Source organism: Raphanus sativus, unplaced genomic scaffold, assembly GCF_000801105.2.
Source record: "Raphanus sativus cultivar WK10039 unplaced genomic scaffold, ASM80110v3 Scaffold1368, whole genome shotgun sequence".
Taxonomy (NCBI): Eukaryota; Viridiplantae; Streptophyta; class Magnoliopsida; order Brassicales; family Brassicaceae; genus Raphanus; species Raphanus sativus.
In genome coordinates this window covers 1-22748 of record NW_026616680.1, presented here as the reverse complement: position 1 = coordinate 22748, position 22748 = coordinate 1, and the positions used below count along the sequence as shown (strand labels likewise).

General features: G+C 39.0%; 5 protein-coding genes and 1 pseudogene across 14 annotated transcripts; 4 read left to right on the top strand and 2 right to left on the bottom strand.

Moving 5' to 3' along the window:
* The first annotated feature begins 79 nt into the window (after nt 1–79).
* LOC108841476 (uncharacterized) lies at nt 80–905 on the top strand. The gene has a single exon (XM_018614231.2). It carries the CDS (start codon nt 199–201, stop codon nt 634–636), a length of 438 nt encoding a protein of 145 aa, XP_018469733.1. The 5' UTR covers nt 80–198; the 3' UTR covers nt 637–905.
* Nucleotides 906–2005: 1100 nt separating this feature from the next.
* On the bottom strand, nt 2006–4909 carry LOC108841475 (calcium-dependent protein kinase 5-like). Of its 2 annotated transcripts, none has more exons than XM_018614229.2 (8): nt 4750–4909; nt 3689–4482; nt 3473–3616; nt 3226–3378; nt 3029–3144; nt 2766–2933; nt 2467–2691; nt 2006–2393 (listed from the first exon to the last, which is right to left on the bottom strand). In XM_018614229.2, exons 2-8 carry the CDS (start codon nt 4434–4436, stop codon nt 2283–2285), a joined length of 1665 nt encoding a protein of 554 aa, XP_018469731.1. In that variant the 5' UTR covers nt 4437–4482; nt 4750–4909; the 3' UTR covers nt 2006–2282. The 2 variants fall into 2 exon arrangements, with proteins under 2 accessions (XP_018469731.1, XP_056854696.1); XM_056998716.1 differs by having other exon boundaries at nt 3689–4479; nt 4750–4907.
* Nucleotides 4910–9205: 4296 nt separating this feature from the next.
* LOC108841474 (monosaccharide-sensing protein 2) lies at nt 9206–12918 on the top strand. Of its 4 annotated transcripts, none has more exons than XM_056998715.1 (6): nt 9206–9344; nt 9775–9924; nt 10104–10670; nt 10998–11944; nt 12025–12212; nt 12299–12918. In XM_056998715.1, exons 2-6 carry the CDS (start codon nt 9846–9848, stop codon nt 12741–12743), a joined length of 2226 nt encoding a protein of 741 aa, XP_056854695.1. In that variant the 5' UTR covers nt 9206–9344; nt 9775–9845; the 3' UTR covers nt 12744–12918. The 4 variants fall into 4 exon arrangements, with proteins under 4 accessions (XP_056854695.1, XP_018469730.2, XP_018469729.2 ...); XM_018614228.2 differs by lacking the exon at nt 9206–9344 and adding an exon at nt 9433–9659; XM_018614227.2 differs by lacking the exon at nt 9206–9344 and adding an exon at nt 9434–9655.
* A 153-nt stretch (nt 12919–13071) lies between these two features.
* Nucleotides 13072–17438, bottom strand: LOC130494301 (glutamate receptor 3.2). 2 transcript variants are annotated; one of them, XM_056998713.1, is made up of 8 exons: nt 17406–17438; nt 16959–17033; nt 16454–16742; nt 15028–16376; nt 14673–14950; nt 14552–14583; nt 13865–14259; nt 13072–13769 (listed from the first exon to the last, which is right to left on the bottom strand). In XM_056998713.1, the coding sequence occupies exons 2-8, from the start codon at nt 16965–16967 to the stop codon at nt 13344–13346; spliced, it is 2778 nt and encodes a 925-aa protein (XP_056854693.1). In that variant the 5' UTR covers nt 16968–17033; nt 17406–17438; the 3' UTR covers nt 13072–13343. The 2 variants fall into 2 exon arrangements, with proteins under 2 accessions (XP_056854693.1, XP_056854694.1); XM_056998714.1 differs by lacking the exon at nt 17406–17438 and having other exon boundaries at nt 16454–16651; nt 16959–17306.
* Nucleotides 17439–18925: 1487 nt separating this feature from the next.
* LOC130494300 (ubiquitin domain-containing protein DSK2a-like) lies at nt 18926–21643 on the top strand. Of its 5 annotated transcripts, none has more exons than XR_008941147.1 (8): nt 18926–19310; nt 19446–20003; nt 20251–20465; nt 20546–20659; nt 20806–20861; nt 21032–21060; nt 21155–21289; nt 21391–21405. XR_008941147.1 is itself a non-coding variant. In XM_056998710.1 (8 exons), exons 1-8 carry the CDS (start codon nt 19070–19072, stop codon nt 21537–21539), a joined length of 1452 nt encoding a protein of 483 aa, XP_056854690.1. In that variant the 5' UTR covers nt 18927–19069; the 3' UTR covers nt 21540–21643. The 5 variants fall into 5 exon arrangements, 4 of the variants coding, with proteins under 4 accessions (XP_056854690.1, XP_056854689.1, XP_056854691.1 ...); XM_056998710.1 differs by having other exon boundaries at nt 18927–19310; nt 19446–20000; nt 21197–21289; nt 21391–21643; XM_056998709.1 differs by having other exon boundaries at nt 18927–19310; nt 21197–21289; nt 21391–21643.
* Nucleotides 21644–21916: 273 nt separating this feature from the next.
* LOC108823819 (zinc finger protein ZAT3-like) lies at nt 21917–22728 on the top strand (annotated as a pseudogene).
* The last annotated feature ends 20 nt before the right edge of the window (nt 22729–22748 follow it).

Below are 22748 nucleotides of genomic sequence, written 5' to 3'. Positions count from 1 at the left end.
AGTCAAACGAAAAAAAAAAATTAAAATAATAAAAAAAATTTATTGGAACTCGTGAAAGGAGAGTTTGCTGATGGGCATGCTCTTAGAGCTGTGATCACTACTTCCCACCACCACCAATCTCATTCTCTCTTGCTCCAAAAGTTTCATTTCTCTTCTTCATCATCTCTCTTTCTCTCTACAGAAATTAAAAAAACAGAAATGAGCTCAATGATGAAAACTCTCCAGATTCGCAAACCTACTTCTCTCCCCGTCTCTCAACGCCTTAGTAGTCCCACTAAAGATGACCAGCCTGGTGTTATACGCCGTCGTCTCTCTTCTCTCTCACTCAATCTCCTAAACCAACCATCAGAGATCGCATCTCGGTTCCCCAAGTCCAAATCCGTTTCAGATATGGGAAAGCAAGTAGGAAGCTCGGCCAAAGAATGGTGGGAGTGGGGCTGGTCATGGATCCTCTCGAGGAAACCCATTTTCATCAGAGATCTCGAGCTTAGCAGAGAGGAAGCTAAAACAATTGGTTCTCACAACAAAGGAAGCATAATGCACGTCTTCTTCAAGCTCCGTTCTCAGATCCGCACTCTCATGGGATCTTCTTCCGACACTCTTCCTCTTTCATGCAAACAGAAGCGTCAACGATGATGATGATTCTCTGTTTTGTCATTTGTCTCAAAGAATATTATTCGTTTCCATTTTGTTGAATTGGAGGTATAATCAAAATCATATACAAGCGAAGCGATGTGTTCATTTTTAAAAATGATGATGTATTTTGTTGCTATAATTAATTTGCCTAGTTTTTTTTAAAAGAAAATATTTCATTAGTTTGGTTTGTTTTACATGTTGTTTGTGCAGTTGTATTTTTGTATTTAATAACCATGCAATTATGTAAAAATCTGTTATTTTGTTTGTTACTTTTTACGCGCCAATTCTTTGGCCACCGTCATCAATAGTAGTACTAAAAACAGATTCAATTACGTTAAAAGTAAAACTACTACTAATGTGAAAACATATCAAACCCCGAGGATCCATGACCGACACCATTATTTTACAAGTGAAGCAGACGAGCAGGGCAGAGGCTAAGTGAGTGGGCAACTGCCCACCATGATTATTTTTAGTTAGTAATTTTGTATAGAGTTTTAGTAATACCTCTGATGAAAATTTGAATTTGTAAATGCATTACTAAGGTTTTATAGTTTTGCTCCTGATAAAAACTATTTCTAAATCCACCACTAAAGACGACCTTTGTTGTTTTCAGATAAATAAATAAAGCAACAACACTGAATAATTTCCCCATTTTGTGGGGGTTTTCTACGAAAATGTGAATGTGAAAAACATAGTCTAAACGAAACGTCGGTTGCATTAAACTGAGATGCACAGCCGACATTGCATTTGTCGGTGGTAGTAATATCGTCGGTGGCAAATTGTTTATTTTATTTTTATTGATCATTATTTTGAAAAAAAAAAAAAAAAACCTACATCGTTTACATTAACAAATAAAAACCTACATTGTTTAACGATAAGTTTCATGATTCAGTTTGTGATCGATTATGGTTATGCGATCTTTGCTTTAAAATCTGATTAGGTAAGCACCAGTTTAAAGTTTGGTTTAAGTTACGAATGTATTGACTGGTAAACAAATGACACCAAAAATAGTTTTGATATTATTTTTATTAATGCTTGCGGCGTTACAAAGCATGTGAATATGAACTATGAAGGTTGCCAAAATATATATAAAATATATGTATAAATAATACAAAAATGGTTTTGGTAGTGTTCCAATTTACAGATAGGTGCCAATGAATGATTTGTGTCGAAACAGCCTTGAGTTTTGGTTTTATTTGAGTGCGAAAGACAGATACACCTTGATTACATGATTGAGACTTGCTAGCTCATCATATGCCATTGGTGTTTTCATATTTATTTAATCCCAACTGTGTTAGTCTGATATTTGATTAAAGGTCATAATCGTCTAGAAAGAAATTAAAACATGCTTAGAAAGAAACACACAACATAAGATAATTTTTTTCGTTTTACAATACAAATACAAGATTGAATAGTTGAAGATAAACAAAAGTCACTAACTTCAACAATGGCCATAACAAACAAACATACAAACAACCACAGAGAGGTGAAGAAAAAACTGTTAAGTCACAATGTAGTTAAACATTATTAGCTCGTTCTTCCACAGCTTATGAACTCGGTCTGGTCTCTCCTTCTTCTTCTATGTGGTGAGGATTGAGAGTGTTGAACACACCTTTGCAGTCAACAGATTAAAAACACCAACCTCTCTATGCATCTCTCATGCTAATGTTCAGACTATTTCTCATCGTCCTTCTCCCAACACCAGCATTTCCCTTTTGCATCATCTCCACAAACTCACCATAATCAATCTGCCCATCCTGTTAACATAAACAACAAAATCAACAAGTTTCTTATTTTTTTTTATCATCTGACGTCATAATAAAAGCTTACATTGTTTTTATCAACTTCTTTGATGATGTCTTCAAGGAAAACATCAGTCATACTATGTTCAACACACGCTTGTTGCAGCTCGTCTATCGTTATGTAACCGCTTCCGTCTTTGTCAAAGTATTGAAACGCAGCTACAAGATGTTCTTCACGTTCCAGTTTGTTGAGATGGATGGTCGCTGCAATGAACTCGCTGTAATCAATTGTCCCACTGTTGTCCACATCAGCCTGTCCAATCAATACAAAGAGCTCCAGCGTAAGAATACACAACAAAACGGCCAAATAAAGATTCGATGTTGTACCGCTTCCATAAGATCATGGATCTCTGTGTCTTTCAAGGTGGATCCGTATTTCCTCAGGCCAGCTTTGAGTTCATCAAATGTGATTGCACCGCTGTTATCAGTATCCATTGCCTGAAACATCTCTCTCAAACCAGCAATCTCTTCTTCCGAGAGACTCTCAGCTATAACCTGATGATGATCCCCCCACCAAAAGACAAAACAATGTAAAAGAGAAGTAATGCAGAGAGACCAGATAGAAGATAAAAAGAGTTCATCATACTCACCTTCAAAGCCATCTTCTTTAGTTTATTCATTGCAGAGAACTGCTTGAGACGTGACAGAACAGCTGGATCAAGTGCTCTATCTGGTGCCACACCGTTCTCACATATCCATGGATGACCTGGAAAGAAATTAAAAAAAAAAAAGTAAGTCTAAAACTTGTGTGGCCGGTTGCTAAAAAGTAACAATGTGGAATCCATACGCAAGACTTCATGAGCTGTCAAGCGTTCTGCAGGCTTGGAGCATAACATTCTACGGATCAAGTCTTTAGCACTGTCTGATATCACAGGCCAAGGGTCTGAATCAAAGTCGATATATCCCTTCAACACAGCATCAAATATCCCTTGCTGTGTTTCTGATTCCAACACCAAACACAAAACAAAACAACACTCCAGGTGAGTGACTGAGACTCTCTAAATGACAAAGAAGCAGCCCAATCACAAACTTACCTGCCCAGAAAGGTGGGACTCCGCTTAGCAATATATAAAGTATAACACCAGCGGTCCACACATCAGCTTCAGGCCCATAACGTTTGAGCAAAACCTCAGGAGCAACATAGTATGGACTCCCAACAACATCAGTGAATATTTGACCTGAAAAAAGATCAAAACTAACCTAAGAACCTATCACCTCTCTAACAGTAACTCAGCTTCAAAACATTATACCTGGTTTGAAAAAGATAGACAGTCCAAAATCAATAGCCTTGAGGGAGAAATCATCATCCTTATTAACCAACAAGAAATTCTCAGGCTTCAAGTCTCTATGCATAACACCAAGCGAATGACACGCTTCAACAACTCCCACAATGATCTTAGTAAGCTCAGCAGCTTTCCTCTCGCTGTAATGCCCTCTCTGAATAATCCTGTCAAACAGCTCACCTCCAGCGCAAAGCTCCATCACAATGTGGACGTACAGAGAGTCCTCATAAGCTCCTTTGATCGTCACGATGTTACCGTGACCAGCTAAGTGGTGCATGATCTGAATCTCCCTCCTGACATCCTCAACGTCTTCCTTGGAGATCAGCTTCCTCTTGGATATCGACTTGCAAGCGTAGTCAACCCCCGTGGCGAGCTCCGTGCAGAGGTAAGTCGTCCCGAACTGGCCTTGTCCTAGCTTGCGGCTCAGCGCGTAGAGGTCGCGGATGTTGGGAGTCTTGTGACCGAGGACGTAGTAAGCTTGGTTGTCCATGTTGCGTCTCATGATTGGTTGTTCTCTCGAAGGGATAACGAGAGCTGGATTCTTGTCCTTGTTGTTGTTGTTGTTGTGAGCTGCTTCTTTGGAGGATTGTTCTGAAGTGGGAACAGAGCGATCTGAGGAAACAACGTTGGTGGTAGAGGAGGATTTGGAGTGATCTTCAGGCTTATTGGCTTGGTAGATTTTGTCTTTGGAAGATCGACGGCATGAATTGCCCATTAAAGACAGAAACTTTCACTCTCTCTGTTCTTCATCCAACGAACTACTGTTCATAGAGAAGACAAAGTCAAACCCTTTAGCAATCTCATAAACTAAAGGAGAAAAGTAACGAACTTTAACAATCACTAGTAGAAAACAGTCAAACCCACTTCAGATCAGATCAGATTAAGCATGGTCCAATTAAAACCAACAAGACAAGAACACACAAGTACTATTGCTAAAAAGTCAAAGTCAAACATGAGTTTGCTTTAGTTTCAGTAAAGTATTCTTCAAAGGGATCAGAAACATAAAGAGGATCTAGTTGTTTACTTACCAGTAATCAAAGAGAATGGTGGAAGAGAAAGACTGAGAAATGGATATTGGATTATTAGGAATCTCTGATTTAAAAGGGGAAAAAGAGAAACTTGAGAGACGAAGGAAGGTCGAACGAGAAGGGGAAAAGCTACAATTATTTAATGTTTATAACACATAGTTTTTTATTCGAGATTCAAAATATAATAATAGATTTTTCTTTTCCTTCAGATTTTGATTGCTGAGAGACTGGTCGGACAATTAGATTCGTTGGATGAGAGTTTTTGTGTGTTTATTTTACGGCGATGATTGTGCGACGAAAGTTCTTTAGGACTGCTGCTCTGCTGCCTTTTAGTGCTCACCAGCTACTTCTCTCTGACTGACCCTACGCGGTTTCCTCTCACCTTCTTGTCTTTGGCATTATTTATAGAACAGTTTTTATTTTGGTAGATTAGAGAATATTAATTTTTGTTTATAAGTTGATGACTGACAAAGCCCAAGTCTTTTTTATGTCTTTTTATCCTCGTTGATTTACATACAGCTTCAGATTTTGGATTCAGATTTATACTATAATTCAACTCTCATTATCTCATTGCAGTCATGAACAACTATCGGTCATTGATAAGCCAAGTTCTTTCTCATTTACTCTCAAATTACTAATCACAACCTAAAATTTTCAAATCTGAGTAAATATTTCAGTCGCAACCATTAAGACTTTTATTATTGTGAAAAAATGGTCATCAAAATAACTTAGAAAAATGGGGTCAAACACAAGAGTTGGCTTGGAATATGACGCTAGCATATTCGCTTTTGTTATATTAGTATAACACTATACTAATATTATTACAACTTTTGAGCTAGGATATTAGCACTAAACACGATGGTTTTATTTATATGGGTCAACACACTGAGTCCACGGCAAGAAGTTTTGGTTTATCTTAGACGCCGCCGGTTCAAGCCAATTGGTTTAAATGATTAGAGAGGTTCTGCACTTGAAGGAAAAATTAATTAAAATACTTGTGTGCTTGTCGTCTTGTCCAGCTCCTCCGAAAGCTTTATGCCACACAGTTGCAACAACTTGAGAAAATAAAGATATTTGTAGGAGACATTGTAATGAATAAACAAAAGCTAGTGAAGAATAAAGAAACAAGGGTCCCTGAGGGAGATATAGTAAAATTAATTTTGCTCTATAGCGAAAGTCAACATGTGTTTTCTTAGAGATCTCCAAGCCACACAAACACAAAGTGATCTATTGCAAATTTAAATTGAAACAAACCTTAAGAAGCAGAGCTGTTAGGACATAAACCTAAGAACTCAATCAGTAGTACGACACATTTGTTCTAGTTAGAGAGTTTGAAGTATCTAAGAACTCAATCAGTCGTACGACACTTTTGTTCTAGTTAGAGAGTTTGAAGTCTGACGGACTGAGTAGTGTTTGATGGACTGAACATGGATCACATGACATCTGCATCTTTTTTAACTAACGTGAACCATGTCTTTCTTGGGAATGAAAAGATATGTTAACCTTTTGCGTCTAACCATGCAAACTCTTTACTGATTCAAGATTTTGAAATTTGAAGTGTTGATTTTTCTTTTCTTGAACAAATGAAGTGTTGAATAACTATAGATGCATCATCCTCTTTTAACTTGCTTGTATGTTGTAATCGTGTGATATTTCTCCCTCGATTTTTTCTATTTTCTCTTGTAAAATGCTACTTAGAAATCATGATAAGCAAGAAAATATGATGATGAACTGTTAGATGCATCATCCTCTTTTAACTTGCTAATGAACATGGTGCGTTTTTCCCCCTCACTATACGGAAATTTAAGCTGCAATGATGATGAACTGTTAGATGTAGACAGAGGAATCATATATATTCGATTCTTCTGTTCTTAAATATTACTAGATCATGACCCGCGCGACCGCGCGGATTTATTTTTTATTTTTAACACACAACATATATTCTATAATAGTTAATACAATTTGAAGTTTGTCCTTTTCACACAATATGGTTTTATATAATTTCGAGTTTTTTCATTGTTTAAGAAAAATGTTAAAACTGTTTTTTCTATTAATAGTTTTTCATTGGTGTATTAGAGATATAACTGTATGGTGAAAACACTAACATAATATCAAACAATACGATTTGGTTTTGACATTGTGCTTTTTGGGAGTTTTTTCTGAATGTTTTGTGAATATCCAATGATAAATACGAAGGCAAGTATTTGTACACACATTTTAAGTGGGAGGAATTGAATATTTTTTAACCTATTAAGTTAGATATAATAAATACAAAATCTATTGACACCGAGATTTTAGGTATAGTAGAATAAACTTGGAGAAGAGGGTTTTCCATATTCATGATTTTTCAAATCTGGCAATTTGATTGTGAATATTTGATTGTAACCGAGATTTTAGGTATAGTAGACTCAACTTGGTGAAGAGGTTTTCCAATAATCGATTTTTTTTTAAAAGTATAAATTGATGTTTTTGAAATAAGAATATACGTTAGTATATTCTATTTAGTGTATATTCAAAGTAAACCTCTATTATTTGAGAATCAAAAAAATATATTCTGATATCTTTAGTATTGAGTTTTAAAAGTTATGTATCAAGCTATTTAAAATTTTAAAGATTCATCAGTATTTGATGCCAAATAATTGTTTTTTAAATCCGATATTGTAGGTTGAGAGTTATTTGGTTAATTGAATCAATTGGTTTAGTTGTATAATGACTGGCTAAAGATTCGTGTAATTATTGTAATTTTTTGTCAACCTACTCGTGTAATAATATTTATATTTTTAATAACATGTGTAATATTTATTTTTATTTCTATCTATATTTATTTTTATTTTTAAGAACTCAGACTAGTGTAAATATTGGAGACATTTATCGTATTTATTTGACTATAATAAAAGAGAGGTTTATTGTATTCATTTGACTATAATAAAAGAGAGGGATTGTTATATTTGTACTATGATATAATATAAATATGATAATATGAGTACACTCTAACGAAAATAATATATATTTTGTTTAATAGATGTATGTAATGTAAGACATAGATCTTATTGTGGAATTAATTGATAGATGGTTGATATCTAACTCTTTAAGGAAATATTTAAATGAAAAGTTAGACTAAGAATAATAATGTGATGTCCAACTTAAAAATCCACCTAGAAAAAGTTATAATGTTTCTGTTTTAATAAGATAGATGTGGTGTGTACTGTTCTTTCCATACATAACTTTTATTCTACGTTTCTTTGGGAAAATTATTCATCAGAAAAACTGAAGCCATAAATACTCAAAAACCAAGTTGGATACGTATTGTCCAGAACATCGTGGCCCAATGGTAAGGACGGGCTCCTTCTTTCACTCAGGTTGTGAGTTCGAACCCTGCTGGAGGGAACTAAGTCATGATTTCTGGACACCATCACGGATATGGGCCTATGCTTTAGGACCCATTTGCATACCCGGAGAGAGGGTCTATCCGTGAGCTGCACCTCCCCTTGGTGATTAGTCTGGACCCTTCCATAAGCCCGGGATACCCCCAAATTAATCAAAAAAAAAGTTGGATACGTATTTTCTATTTTCAAAATTCATCAATCTTTGCGGTCAAAATATATGAACTTATAACAACGACATCTACAAATACATTGATATTTGCTTTCAGAAAGCCAATAGTTGTAGTCACATGCATGTTTTGTTGTGTTGATCAAGATTTGTAAATCACGAATACAAGTAGTGATTTGTGTTAATAAAAAGGTCGAATGAAAGTAAAAATGATTGCCGTTATTTAACCTTAGTAAAATCATCGTTAGTTTATTTTTCTTTACTAGTTTGAATGCTTTTGGAAAACGAATATACGAATCAATTTAACTTTTTTTCCGATTCTTTCTTCCCTTTTTAACTTTGTAAGAAAAATATAGTAATTAAGGTTAAAATGTTCATCTTGTTGTAACACACGACTCACACTATTAGCTAAAGTTAAAGTGTCTCATTCTGTCTGGACAAGATTCTCCATAATTGAGTTTTTCCTTTTTTCTTTCTTTCTTGGATTAATTATGAAAAGTTGAAATGATTCGAAGATGCTTTTCGGATATGTAAACAAACTAAACTTTTACTTTACCAATAACTTTATTTTCAGAACATCAGATATTTTTCTATAATTTCTCGTATGGTCCCAATACATCAAATATCTCAAAAACCAATCCTATCTTTATTTCATATTTACAAAAAGCAACCAACCTTATGTCGACCAAAGCAACTCATTAGTTCCGAAGACATCATGCATACAAAAGTACAGTTGATAGAGGTAAATTACCTTTTCGCCCCCTGTATAAAACCCTATTTTAATAGTAGTAGATTAGATTTGTACTTCACGAGTGTCTGACAAGATGGTGTCGAGAAATGTGAAAATATTTAACGGTGAGAAAGAACAATGGTACAAACTCGTGGACCCATTAAGATTATAAAATTTGGGTGTTTTAATCCTCTGAAAGATTCTGTACGAGAGAAAAAGGAAGAAGAGAGTGGAGCACACATACGTGGTTCGAGAAGACAAGAGCAAAGCGGCAGGTGTCACTAATCCCATAGGCTCTGTTCACAGTCTTTTCGTAAGTTAAAAAAGTAGTATTTAACTTTTCTTTTTAATTATAATCTCAAAATCTTAAATTAACCAAAAGGGAAAATAAAAAGAATGCTTTTTTTTTTGATTGCGTAGTGACGCCATTGAAGCGGCTCATCACTGATATGATAGTGTGGCTTATTCTTACCTCTAGAGTGCAACTTGCAAACCCTAGTTTTCATCTCTCTCTATATATCACTACCCTCTGGGGCTTGCTTTAGATTCTCTTCTCTTCTTTATTATTCTTCTCTTTGATTGTGACACATCTGGTTTCTTACCTCTGTCTTTCCCAAGCACCTCGTAGGTTCTGTTCTTTTACGTCACTAGGTTGTTATGTTCTTAGGTCATGCTTTTTGGTTTTTATGTCTCTCTGTTCATGTTTTGCTCATAAGGGTTTGTTTAATTTTTTCTACTTTCAGGTGATCGTTGATCATCAGTGACTCTGTTTTGCGAAATTCGCTTCAGATTTGTTGAAAAAAAGAGTTGAATTATGAGTGGAGCTGTGCTTGTTGCTATTGCTGCTGCTATTGGAAACTTGTTACAAGGATGGGACAACGCAACTATTGCAGGTAATTGATTAATTTTTATGATTCTAAAAATCCATAATTCTCTGTTTGAATGGTTATGATTAAAAAAATTTGATGGTTAATTGATACAATTCTCAGATTCTATGTCATCCTCTTAGCTTTATCTCTTTTCTTTCTTGCTTTTGTGATGGACTTATAAGCTTTTTTTGGGCTTTCTGCAGGAGCTGTGTTGTACATAAAAAAAGAATTTCATCTAGAGAGTAACCCATCGATGGAAGGTCTAATTGTGGCCATGTCACTTATCGGCGCTACTCTGATCACCACATGGTCTGGAGGAGTAGCTGACTGGCTTGGTCGCCGTCCCATGCTGATACTCTCATCAGTTCTCTACTTCGTCGGTTCTCTAGTTATGCTTTGGTCACCAAACGTTTACGTGCTGCTCTTAGGAAGGTTGCTAGATGGGTTTGGGGTCGGTCTTGTGGTCACGCTTGTTCCTATCTATATATCCGAAACCGCACCTCCCGAGATAAGGGGGCTGCTGAACACGCTTCCGCAGTTCACTGGCTCCGGAGGGATGTTCTTGTCTTACTGCATGGTTTTCGGAATGTCTTTGATGCCATCTCCTAGCTGGAGGTTGATGCTTGGTGTCCTTTTTGTGCCTTCGCTTGTGTTTTTCTTCCTTACTATCTTCTTCTTGCCTGAGTCACCAAGGTGGTTGGTGAGCAAAGGTCGAATGCTTGAAGCAAAGAGGGTTCTTCAGAGGCTACGTGGTCGCGAAGATGTGACCGGTTAGTCTTTAAGTCATTCTCACTCTAAAAGCATTTCCAATGGCGCACTATTTTTTTCTCTATAATTTACACAAAAACAGAGTAATTCTATTATTGGTAACTTGGTACCCTCAGCAAAACTCTACAATAGAATTATTCTATTTTTGTGTAAATTATAAAAAAAAAATAGTGTGACATTGGAGATGCTCTAATTCTTACATCAGATAGTAAAGATATTTTTGAACGATATTACAAATTATGAGAAACATCACAAATTATGAAAAATGTTATATTCTATAAAATGATTTTTTTAGTCTCTTGAATGTTTTTATGTGGCAATGCATATAGGTGAGATGGCTTTGTTGGTTGAGGGACTTGGGATTGGAGGTGAGACAACCATAGAGGAATACATAATCGGACCTGCGGATGATGTAGCTGATGATAATGACATAGCTGTGGATAAGGATCAGATTAAGCTGTACGGTGCGGAAGAAGGACTTAGTTGGGTTGCCAGGCCGGTCAAAGGAGGAAGCTTAGTGAGTGTTCTGTCTCGCCATGGAAGCACGATGAGCAGGAGGCAAGGCTCGTTGGTTGATCCACTCGTCACGCTGTTCGGGAGCGTTCACGAGAAGATGCCAGAGACCGGAAGCATGAGGAGCGCCCTGTTCCCGCATTTCGGGAGTATGTTCAGCGTTGGAGGTAATCAACCGAGGAACGAGGAATGGGATGAAGAGAATCTTGTCGGAGAAGGTGAGGATTATCCAACGGACCGTGGAGAAGACTCGGATGATGAGCTTCACTCTCCTTTGATCTCACGTCAAACGACGAGCATGGAGAAAGACATGCACTCAGGTCACGGACCACTTTCTACGTTCAGACATGGGAGCCAAGTGCAGGGAGCTCACGGGGAAGGAGGAGGAGCGGGGAGTATGGGGATTGGAGGTGGATGGCAAGTGGCGTGGAAATGGACTGAGAGGGAAGATGAGTCAGGGCAGAAAGAAGGTGGGTTTAAGAGGATTTACTTGCATCAAGAAGGCTTCCCTGGATCACGACGCGGCTCCATTGTTTCATTGCCTGGAGGAGGGGAAGGAACCGGTGAGGCAGAGTTTGTACAAGCGTCTGCTTTGGTTAGCCAACCGGCTCTTTACTCCAAAGACCTCCTCAGAGAACATACGATTGGTCCTGCCATGGTTCATCCGTCAGCAACAGCTAAAGGGTCACTTTGGCATGATCTTCAGGATCCTGGTGTCAAACGTGCACTTTTCGTTGGAGTTGGTCTTCAGATACTTCAGCAGGTAATCTAGACTAAACATCAATTGTCAGTTTATTACATAAGTTGCGGTTTAAGATAAAAGTTTATGTTTGTGAAACACAGTTCTCAGGGATCAATGGAGTTCTTTATTACACACCTCAAATCCTAGAGCAGGCAGGCGTTGGGATTCTGTTATCAAACTTGGGGATTAGTTCTTCCTCATCATCTCTACTTATAAGTGCATTGACAACCTTTGTGATGTTACCTGCAATAGCTGTTGCAATGAGGCTCATGGATCTCTCTGGTCGAAGGTGATTTATAAAACTTAAATTTTGTTCTTTGATTCATGAAAAGCTTAAATGAAACAATGTTTGTGTTTTTTTTGTTTTGTTTGCAGGACGTTGCTGCTCACTACGATTCCAATCTTAATAGCATCTCTAATAGTCTTAGTAATCTCGAATCTAGTCCACATGAACAGCGTTGTCCATGCAGTCTTATCAACAGTAAGCGTCGTTCTCTACTTCTGTTTCTTCGTGATGGGTTTCGGTCCTACTCCAAACATCCTCTGCTCGGAGATCTTCCCAACTCGAGTACGTGGGATCTGCATCGCCATTTGCGCGCTCACGTTCTGGATATGTGACATTATCGTCACTTACAGTCTCCCTGTGCTGCTTAAATCCATCGGGCTTGCTGGTGTGTTTGGCATGTATGCAGTCGTCTGTTGCATCTCGTGGGGATTTGTGTACCTTAAAGTCCCTGAAACTAAAGGTATGCCGCTTGAAGTCATTACTGAGTTCTTCTCTATTGGAGCTAGACAAGCTGAAGCTGACAAAACCAACTGAGAAAACTAAAAGACAGGAAGGAGTTTCAAGTTTGTAATGTTACCATGTTGGTGTGGATTTGTTGTTGTCTTTCTACTTTGTGCAGTAATAATCATCTCCCTCTCTGTTTCTTCTCCCTCTTGTGGGGAGAAAAAAAAGATTCAGACTTTCAATTACAAATCTCTTTATTATCACTTACCCAATGTTCATTTAGCTATTAGTTAGACGTTTGATAAAGGGAGATGCAAAGTTCTAAGCAAAACCGGGTTTTCTAAGCATGAATCAAAATCTAGTTAACTACTAAACTAAGAACAATTCCACGGATAAACAAAAAAGTAAACTGGAAAGATAAAGGGAGATGCAAAGTTCTTTGTGCTATAGGATTTGATTATACAATACAGCTTGAGCTTTGTCTTGCAAACTTTATGTTATGCATTACTAAATACTTTTTATGTACATATAATGTTAAAAATGTTCCATATACTTTTTTGTCAAAATCCCCTGTCCTTTTACTACTAAACATATGAGGTATGTTATCTGCATATTCTTCACTGCAACATCTTTGATCCCTGAAGAAGAAGGGCTTGGCTTGAGTGATGATTAGATCTGTTGTCACATTGGTCAAGAAGACTTTAACGAAAGATCATCACTCCGTTTACGTTTCAACCTTCTGCTGGACTCGGCTTCCTTTTCATCAAAATAAGCTAGAAACGTCTGCAGTGTTTTAGAACGTGACACTTCTGGTGAAGGAACCGTAGCTTCTTCTTCCTCCGGCTTGTGGTGGTGGTGGTTACAAAAGTCGCGGACTATCTTGAAGAAGTAGATAAGGAGAGCGATGAAACAAGCAACCCCACACAGGAGGAATAATCCCCAGAAGCTACGGAGCTTAAGCTGTTCCGGATCATCATCCGACTCTGAACCATTCAGGTTACTGCAGTTGGACTTTGAAAGCCACTTGTCGTGTATCTTTTGAAGCTTCCCTGTTTCCGATAGACCTAAGATGGCCGTTGACATGTCAACTGCTAATGGAGAGTCTCTTGGGAATGCCTTCAAATAAAAAAGAAAAACACAATCAAGATGATCAAGAACAGTGCCTAAACAAACAAGCAGAAGAGACATGTGAAGTGGAGGAGGGGACTCACAAACCCCCAGCCGCTTCTGGTGAACTCTTGGCCTCTGATGGCAAACCCACAGAACTCTGAGAGGAAGAGGTCAACGTAAGGGCGTTCATCTACGATCGCAGAGACAGTCCCGTTTTGAAGAGCTGTGGCGTATTCTTTTGGAGAGCCAAGTGGCACGAGTCTGGACCTAGCGATGTTAAGTTCATCGATCATGTAGTTTTCGGCATAAGAGCCTATCTGAAACCCAACACGTCCGCTGCTGCTGATGAGTGTGTCTACTCCTTTGATCGGTGAGTTAAGCTGTTGCACTGTGAGAATAGATGTGAGACTAGCTGTGTAGCTTGAGGTGATGATCAGAACCACAAAAAGCCAGATGAGCAACACGATACGGCCGAGTGTGCTCACTGTATTCTCTCCTGCAAAAGTTTGAATAGCTCCAACATGTTCAAAAATCTATACAGGGACTGCACTTTCACTAGCCTGGTTCAGATATTTTGGTAATTCAGTTTTCTCAGTTAGTTCGGTTCAACATAAATCTTACCGAATTAACCGGTTTGTTTAGAAAATATTCTAAAAGAAATTTTTGATTTCAGTTATATTCTAAAACTGAAACAACTGATTGCTAAACCGAACTAACAAAAAAGTTCAATTCGGTTTGGTGTCTTCGGTTCAAAATCCCAGACCTACTGTTTCACCATATGAACTTACTGTGGGAGAAAAACATCGTCGAGAAGCTGAACCTGCATGAACAAAAATAATATAGCTTGTGAGGTCTTAAGGTATGTTAATACACCAACATATCTGTATAGTGCAGTGACTGTTTACAAACCAGAGTATAGTAACAATTTGTCTCCTAGGAGGTCCACGAAACTCATCGTTGATCCTATGCTCAAGAATCCATATTACTGATCCAACGATGAGGAAAAACGCTGCCGTAACAGCCCACATTGGAGGAGTAAAAGGGCGTAAGAACGCCCAAGGAGTATCATTTAGCTTAGTAACAGGAGCAACCACGACAAGCCCTGATTCTATGTATGGCTGAGTGAAATCCACAATCCTAGTTCGCTTTGTAACAATAGCTATGTCTCCCACCACAGCATCAAACACCTGAAACCACCAAAAACATGAAAAGAACTCAACAACGTCACAGTGTCTAGATAAGGCTTTGTTTTTAATTAACTCACCCCTGTAGTGACATTGTTGACAAGATCATTGTAGTTTGGGTTCTTGAGACCGTCTCCAAAGAGGATGAACTCATGAGGAACCGGATAAGAAAGCAGTTTTATCGCAGCTTCAAAGACATTAATGGAGTACCCATCAATGTGGCTGCTTCCATTGACCCTTGACACAAAGTCCTTAAAGCTCGCTCTATTAGGCACACCGATCCTCAATCTCCTCCCGTTGTTAGGAAACACCCATCCACGCGGCGTAACAGAACCTCCACCGGGCCAAGTCACATTCTCCAGATGCTGGTTCGAGCTCGAACGGTTCGAAGGCTTACTGAACAGCAGCTCAGGAGGTATAACAGAGAGACCAGAGTGGTTAGACCAGTAACCTATCTGCCTAAGCCCTCCACCGACCACGTTTATAATATCGTACGCAGGCTGAACCATCGATCTGTCCGGAAGAAACTGCACCGGACCTGTAACACCCGACATTTTAGTCTTCACTATATAATCAAGAAACTGTCGTCCTTGATCGAACATGCTCAACGCGCCTAGGTTCAACGACCCTCCTTTCAAGTGGTTCAACTTCGAGTCACTTGAGAAGGAGATGTTCGCTCCGCTATCAAGAAGATTCTTAACAGCTCTAGCAATGATCCAGACAGTATCATACGCATAGAGTCCATAAACATTTAAACCAACGCTCCCGTTGCTCAGCTTGTTCCACCGCGCCGCGAAGTCTCGTTTCTTTCGAGACTCCGGAGTGTGGATACGGAGAGTGAGCACTCCTCTTAGAGACTCAGCCACCTTGGGAAGAGACAGAGGGTCAGCAGAATCCAACAGAGAAGTCATCCAAGTCGTAGCTATCCACACATACCCTCTCCCCATCATCCCAAGCCTCCTCGCTTCCTCGAAAACCATCTTACCCGTTTTGGGAAACGTGTTCACGATGATCACGCGAGACTCCATCTTTTGGATCTTGACCAGCTCGCGGACGATCTCGCGAGGAGTCTTGATCACCACGTCGAGAGGAAGCACCGCCTTGTAAGAGATCTTGCAGCGTCTCCCTTCCAGCTCGTCTCCCAGAGACGTCACCCCGTTCCTGCTGTTGTCGTCGTCGTTGTACAGGGCGATCACGTCCGACCAGCCGTAGTAGGTGATCATCTCCGCGATGGCGCGCATCAGGAAGAGGTCGCTGGGTGCCGTCTGGACGAAGAAAGGGAACTGTAGAGGCGAGAGGCTAGGGTCTAGCGCTGTGAACGAACACATGGGGACGTTGAGCTCGTTCGCGAGGTAAGAGAGTACGTGAGCCATGATTGATGTCTGAGGACCGATTATAGCCACTGAATCAGTCTCCATGAATTGCAATGCTGTGTGATATAGCAACACAAGAGGTAAGTGAAAGAGTTTAGTTTTTACCAAAAAAAAAACAAGAAGCAATAATAACCTTTCATGATGCTGAGGAAGCCGTTGCGTTTGGCATCGTACATGAGTATACGGAGTTTGGATCCAGGGAGGAAGGTGGGATCGGAGTTTACATCATCCTCTGCAGCTTTCAAGGCGATATCTGCAACTTGACCATATAAAGTGTTTAAACTGAAGATTGCTCCAACGTTAATATGGTGAGGCCTTCTTCCTTCTGAAACTATCCCATCACCACCACTAAGTACAACTATTAACCAGCTTAACAGAGCCAAAACCCAAAACATTGCTTTTGGCTTTGGCTTAATCAGTTCCTGAAACAAAACTCCCAAATTTAATTAAAAAAACAACAATTGGACAAAAGTCTGAGACAAAACTCCCAAATTACTTGGAATCACTAGTGAGCCAGCTCAACATAGTCAAAATGTTTTTTTTTTTCCTTTTATGGGTCAGAGCAAAGAGTAAGATAAGAGGAAGGTAGAGAAAGAAAGTAGCTTTCACCGGAAGTGTGAGAAAGTGTCACTCCTTACCTCAAACATATAAGAGAAGACAAAGCTTGGCAAGGAACTAGTGGCAGAGATGCCAAACCCCAATCCAAAACCATCCTTTTAAGGAAAAAAAGGAAAGATTCGTCAGGGACAGCAGAAAAAAAAAATCTAAGCTGAAAGAAAGGAATGAGAAAGAAAAAGGGAAGAGCGAGAGGGTATGCTTGAAGACTTGGGGTAAAGTTGAAAACTTTCTAGTGGGGTTTTGATTACTTTCTTATGTTTTTTAAGATAAAAGGGTAAGGATTTGATTACTAATTACGATCAGAGTTCATGTAATGGGAACAGTTACAGGCTGAGAGAAAAAGGGTTAAGAAGAAGGATATTAGATAGACAGGTAGACTAATCAACAGATAATTCGACAGCATTAGCCAATTATCAAAACTCTATACATTATGCTTTTGTTCTGTTTTTGCAAGTTGATGAACTGACCTCACCGTCTCTGTCCCCTAACCAAAGAAAAAGGAGGAGTAAGAGGATGATTAGAAGAAGAGTTTGAAAAGAAAAAGAATGTTAAAGAGTGTTTAATCAAAGAAACATAAGCTTTTCCTACTAGTAGTCTTTTGGCAATCATTATCCGAGTATCATTAACCTTTGGCAATCCTACTATATTTAAATAAACTTTTGCTGAGTTTTTATAAAATTTATATTATACTTTTGTATTAATGGATTCGGTTAAAAAAACATCATCCAATTAAGTCACACACACACACACACACACACACACGATATTTACTCTTAATTGTAAATTAGACCATGATCCAATGCAGTGATTCGTTTTATTTGGCTCATTTTGTTTGTTTTGTTTTTTCTGTGTGGAAAAGTGATGTGTTTATATTTGTGGTGTTGGTTACTACTATTGATAAGGTTTGAGTAGTTTCGGATACATATTGGTTAAGAGGATTTTTCCACATTGAAAACGTCTTTCAATTGTTTCACATAGCTCCAAACACGTTATCCTTAATGGGCTATTCTCTCGTTTGTCATTTTATACCCACCCAAACATTAATTTACAGATGCTGGTCCAATAGACAAACTTGAGAACGCACGCACGCACGATGAAGTAAAAAGAAAAAGAAAAGAATAGAGTGAAGAGATATATCATAGGGAAAATGGCTTATTCCCCTACGAACTAGTTGTTTTCGGCTTTTTCACACACAAATTTTTAAGCTATGTCAAAAACCACAAGAACAACGGAAATATTGCTTATTCCCTTGTGAACTAATTATTTTCAGCTTTTTCACACACAAATCTTTGAACTTTGCCAAAAACCACATGAATTACGCTATATTTTGAATTACATACACAAACTATCAATTTTAAGCTAATTCTCTTAAAATCGTAAATTGTGTTATTCAAACATTAACTTAGTTTATGACAGATGTATAGCCGGTTTAATTTGGATTGATAAAAAAAGATAATACATCATTTTGTTCTTTTTTTTCTTTTTGTCAACTGCTCTTCTTCTTCAAAAATCGTCTTACTCTTCATCATCAATTGGAAATAAAATTTATTATTTTATAGAAGATTAAACGTTTTACATGATGCATAAAGAAAGACGAGCAGTAAAGAAAGAAGAGCAGTAACACAGAGGATTGGTAAACTAGTAGTTGATACTCTTCTTTTTTTATGCATTATAAAAACTTGTTCCATACTTCATTGAAATGTGACAAATTATTTTTATAGATAATACACAACGGATGAAATTGGAATGTATTTTTTGAAATAAAATCCTCATGAATGTTTAGTTCTCTTACATTTTTAAAATAATCACCGGCTAAAATGAAAACTTTTACTATTGTCAAAGAAACAAAGCTCTGGCAAAAAAAAAAAAAAAAATCTTGCAATCCAGACCGAAGCACGAATTATTACGGTTTAAACCTAAACCGGAAACGGTTTAAAACGTAGAGACCGATGAAAACGACGCCGTGTTGAGCTTCATCACGTGGCACGCATTCTGAGAAGGATAGGAAGAACAGTTAAAGACCCGACCCGACCCGACCTTGATCATGAGAGTTAGTTTCAGTCTCCGTCGTTAAATCTTCTGAAAGCGTTTGATTACATCTCGATTTTATAGTTTTGATCTCGAATTCGGAATGGTTGGGGAAGGAGGAGAATCGAACGAGCCACAGACCGTCGTCGTCGGAGGAGAGGTGGTTGATGTGAACGTCAGGTGCTCCAACGGCTCGAAATTTAGCGTGAGGACGAGCCTCGAATCAACCGTAGAGTCTTTCAAAGCTTTACTAGCTCAGAACTGCGACGTCCCAGCTAACCAACAACGCTTGATTTACAAGGGACGCATCCTCAAAGACGACGATCACACCCTCCTTAGCTATGGTAAAAAAACCCCTCAAAGACTTAACCTTTTCTCTGATTCTTGTACTCTTAAGTAAGTAAACCAATAAAAGAAAGCTTCTTTGCAAATATAAAACTTATTTGGATTGTTTACTCTTCTGTTACTCTACCTCTTAGGTGTACAGGCTGATCACGCTCTTGATATGGCTCGAGTCTCTGCACCTTCTACAAATGCTAGGAGCCAAACTACTTCACCTAGTGTTGTTACTCGAGGGGTTCAACAACTAGCTCAAAACCCTAACATTGTTATGATGAACGCACCGAGCATTCAGAACAACCCTGAACTTCTGAGGACGTTGATAAGGAGCAACCCTCGGATGCGTGAGCTTGTGGATCGTAACCCTGAGCTTGGACATATACTCAACGACCCGAGCTTCCTTCGGCAGAGTCTGCAAGCTGCGAGGAACCCTGAGCTTATGCGTGAGATGACGCGGAATAACGATAGGGCGTTGAGTAACATTGAGGCTACTCCTGAGGGGTTTAACATGCTTAGGCGTATGTATGAAGATGTCCAGGAACCGTTGATGAACGTTTCGATGTTTTCAGGGAACGATGGAAACGGTGTCGTTTCTAATCCGTTTGCTGCACGAGCTAGAGATACCAATGGTGAAACAGGGACAGGGAATGGTGTGCCAAATACAAATCCACTTCCAAATCCTTGGGTTGCTGCAGGTGGTATGGAAACTATTATTCTCTTCGTTTTAGTTTCCTTCTGCTTAGTACTTGTTGGGTATAACGGAAACTTTGCAAAGCTTATAAGTGTTGCTTACGCTCTTATGTTTACCACACTAGTTCAGGAACAATGTGGTATGGTAATTGGTTGTTGTAGTTCTCACAGTTCCTTGTCATTAATGGTTAAGTAAACATCTTTGTTGTCAGCACTTTGTAATGTAATAAAGTTGGCTGGACTCTCACTTGACAGGCCAGACAACTAGGCGTGGAAGGACGAATTCAGGTTGGGATGTTGGAGCCCCTGTCATTGGTGGCATTGCTGGTCTTGGTGGACTAGGCATGCTAGGTGGGGATCCAACGGTTGGTGCTACTCCAGATGCCTCGCAAACGAACCAGTTTTTGCAAAATCCAGCCATGTCACAGATGATGCGAAGCTTACTTTCCGATCCACAATACATGAATCAGGTAATGGCCTTGATTAATATGATTTTAGGCCTTTGGTTGTAGTTGATTACGTGGTCTCAGTATCATCTTTTCAATTCCAGATGATGAGTCTCAACCCACAACTTCGAAGCTTGATGGATTCAAGTCCTCGGGTGAGGGAAATGATGCAGAATCCAGAGTTCCTTCGTATGCTTAGCTCTCCAGACACAATGCAGGTCTGCTCAATCTCCTCACATTTACCTCTACTGTGTTTATGCATATGGTCACTCTTCACAAAAGTTTTTTTTTTTGGATCTGTAAGTTATTTCAATGTGAAGGAGTTTCTCCAGCCTAATGTTTGTGGAAATGTTTTTGTCCGTAGCAAATGATGAGTCTTCAGCAATCACTTTTATCTGGAAACTGGAGTACGGCCAGACAGTAAGTGAGAGAATTCCCTTTGCTATTTATTTGCTTCTTAAACATAATTGAGAAGTAACATTGTCCCTTTGTATTTTGAGTTGCTTCATGTTCAAATGATCAGCTAAAACAGTTAACATAGTTTTGACATTGTTATCACTGTTTTTGATGCTGATCAATCTTTTATGTAGGGCTCCAGGGCAAACAGGTGCCACCACAGGTACTCTTGGAAATTAAAATTCACAGGCCTTATCACTTTCTGTCCTCATTAGTCCCTTCTATGTCTGTCTTTGCATATATGTTTTCTTCTGCAGTTAATGGATTGAATGTTGTTAATACGCAAATGGTTGTTTAAGGCACAAGGAATAACGGGGGACTCGCTTCATTGATGAATATGTTTGGCAGTCTTGGTGCTGCTGGTGGCTTAAGTGGTGCGAACCAGTCTAGTGGTGAGATTGCAGTTTCTCTGGACCCGTTTCTTTGAGATGTAGTCTACACTTGAGATGGTTTTCTATTGAAATGTGTGTTTTGTTTTGTTTTGTGGTTTCAGTACCTTCTGAGGAGCTATACGCCACACAATTGCAACAGCTAGAGGAAATGGGTTTCTTTGACAGAGCAGAGAACATTAGGGCGTTGCGTGCAACCAACGGCAACGTTAACGCTGCTGTAGAAAGACTCTTGGGGAGTATCGGCCAGTGATTCCAAAAGGCTTCTTCTCACAGTCTTACCTCAAATTGTTATTTGGTCTGTGGGAATATCGATTGTTAATACTTTTTGGTTTAAAAAAGGAAGTTATTTGAATATATGTTGTGATGATTTTTTGGGCTATAACTGAAGAAGCAAAACTGAACGGAAATAAGACAAAAAAGTGGTTTCAAAAACTGCAAAAGGATAAGTCTTTCCTTACAGAAAACCGCTATGTCCCTCAACTGAAGTTAACTGTCTCCCTGTTCCTCCATAACTCCCTGTCCACGTAACCGTCTCCTTCTTCTACTAAAGCAGTCCTTTCTCTCACTTCTTACTTTTTTTGTTTTGTTTCTCTTTTCTCCAGTTAATTTCTCTACGTTGATCACACAATGATTCGCAATCAATTTCCTCCTGCTTCTAACGCAATCATCCCTATCTTCCCTAATCCAAATCTCCAACTTGCTTTATCTCCAAGTTACCATCAGAGCCCTAGAAAGAAACGCACCAAAAACCGTTGCATTACCCTCTAGCTCTTCACCAAAACCAAAATACACCAAAAAGCCGGACCCAAATGCTCCCAAGATCACACGTCCGTGTACCGAATGTGGCAAAACGTTCTGGTCTCCGAAAGCTCTTTTTGGACACATGAGATGTCACCCTGAGCGTCAATGGCGTGGCATCAATCCTCCTCCTAACCACCGTGGCCGCCTCACCCCGGCTTTATCATCAAAACATCTAAGCCAGAGATCAGCAAATCTGGTCTCACTCATGTCGGAGGAAGACTATGAAGTTGCTTCTTATCTCCTAATGCTGTCTGAAGCCGCGCCATTATCATCAAGTACTAGTGGTGAGCGGTTCGAGTGTGGAGGATGCAAGAAAGTGTTTGGATCGCATCAGGCTTTTAGGAGGACACAGAGCGAGTCACAAGAACGTTAAAGGATGTTTCGCAATCAGAAACGTAAACGGTGGTCCAGTAACCGTGACTAGTAACCAAGATGAGCATCATAAGTGTAATATATGTTATCGAGTGTACTCCAGTGGTCAGGCTTTAAGAGGTCATATGAGATTCCACTGCTGGGAGAGGGAAGATGAGACAATGTTCGTTGGTGCGTTGGATCTGAATGTTCCTGTAACAACACATGATCTCTCTACTTCGGTCGACATATCAGGGTGTTCATTAGATCTTAGGTTGGGACTTTAATTAGTAAATGTATATATCTA

Excerpts from the sequence above, each read along its gene's own strand:
- LOC108841476 (XM_018614231.2), top strand. The coding sequence starts at position 199 with ATGAGCTCAATGATGAAAACTCTCCAGATTCGCAAACCTACTTCTCTC.
- LOC108841475 (XM_018614229.2), bottom strand. The coding sequence starts at position 4,436 with ATGGGCAATTCATGCCGTCGATCTTCCAAAGACAAAATCTACCAAGCC. Across the intron at positions 3,617-3,688 it reads GTCTATCTTTTTCAAACCAG|GTCAAATATTCACTGATGTT; the intron begins GTATAATGTTTT and ends ATCTTTTTTCAG. Across the intron at positions 3,379-3,472 it reads AGTCCCACCTTTCTGGGCAG|AAACACAGCAAGGGATATTT; the intron begins GTAAGTTTGTGA and ends TGTTGGAATCAG.
- LOC108841474 (XM_056998715.1), top strand. The coding sequence starts at position 9,846 with ATGAGTGGAGCTGTGCTTGTTGCTATTGCTGCTGCTATTGGAAACTTG. Across the intron at positions 11,945-12,024 it reads GTCTTCAGATACTTCAGCAG|TTCTCAGGGATCAATGGAGT; the intron begins GTAATCTAGACT and ends TGTGAAACACAG. Across the intron at positions 12,213-12,298 it reads ATGGATCTCTCTGGTCGAAG|GACGTTGCTGCTCACTACGA; the intron begins GTGATTTATAAA and ends TTTTGTTTGCAG.
- LOC130494301 (XM_056998713.1), bottom strand. Across the intron at positions 14,951-15,027 it reads TCAACAATGTCACTACAGGG|GTGTTTGATGCTGTGGTGGG; the intron begins GTGAGTTAATTA and ends TGGTGGTTTCAG. Across the intron at positions 13,770-13,864 it reads CCAGAAGCGGCTGGGGGTTT|GCATTCCCAAGAGACTCTCC; the intron begins GTGAGTCCCCTC and ends TTTTATTTGAAG.
- LOC130494300 (XM_056998709.1), top strand. The coding sequence starts at position 19,070 with ATGGTTGGGGAAGGAGGAGAATCGAACGAGCCACAGACCGTCGTCGTC. Across the intron at positions 20,660-20,805 it reads GCTCTCCAGACACAATGCAG|CAAATGATGAGTCTTCAGCA; the intron begins GTCTGCTCAATC and ends TTTTGTCCGTAG. Across the intron at positions 20,862-21,031 it reads AACTGGAGTACGGCCAGACA|GGCTCCAGGGCAAACAGGTG; the intron begins GTAAGTGAGAGA and ends TCTTTTATGTAG.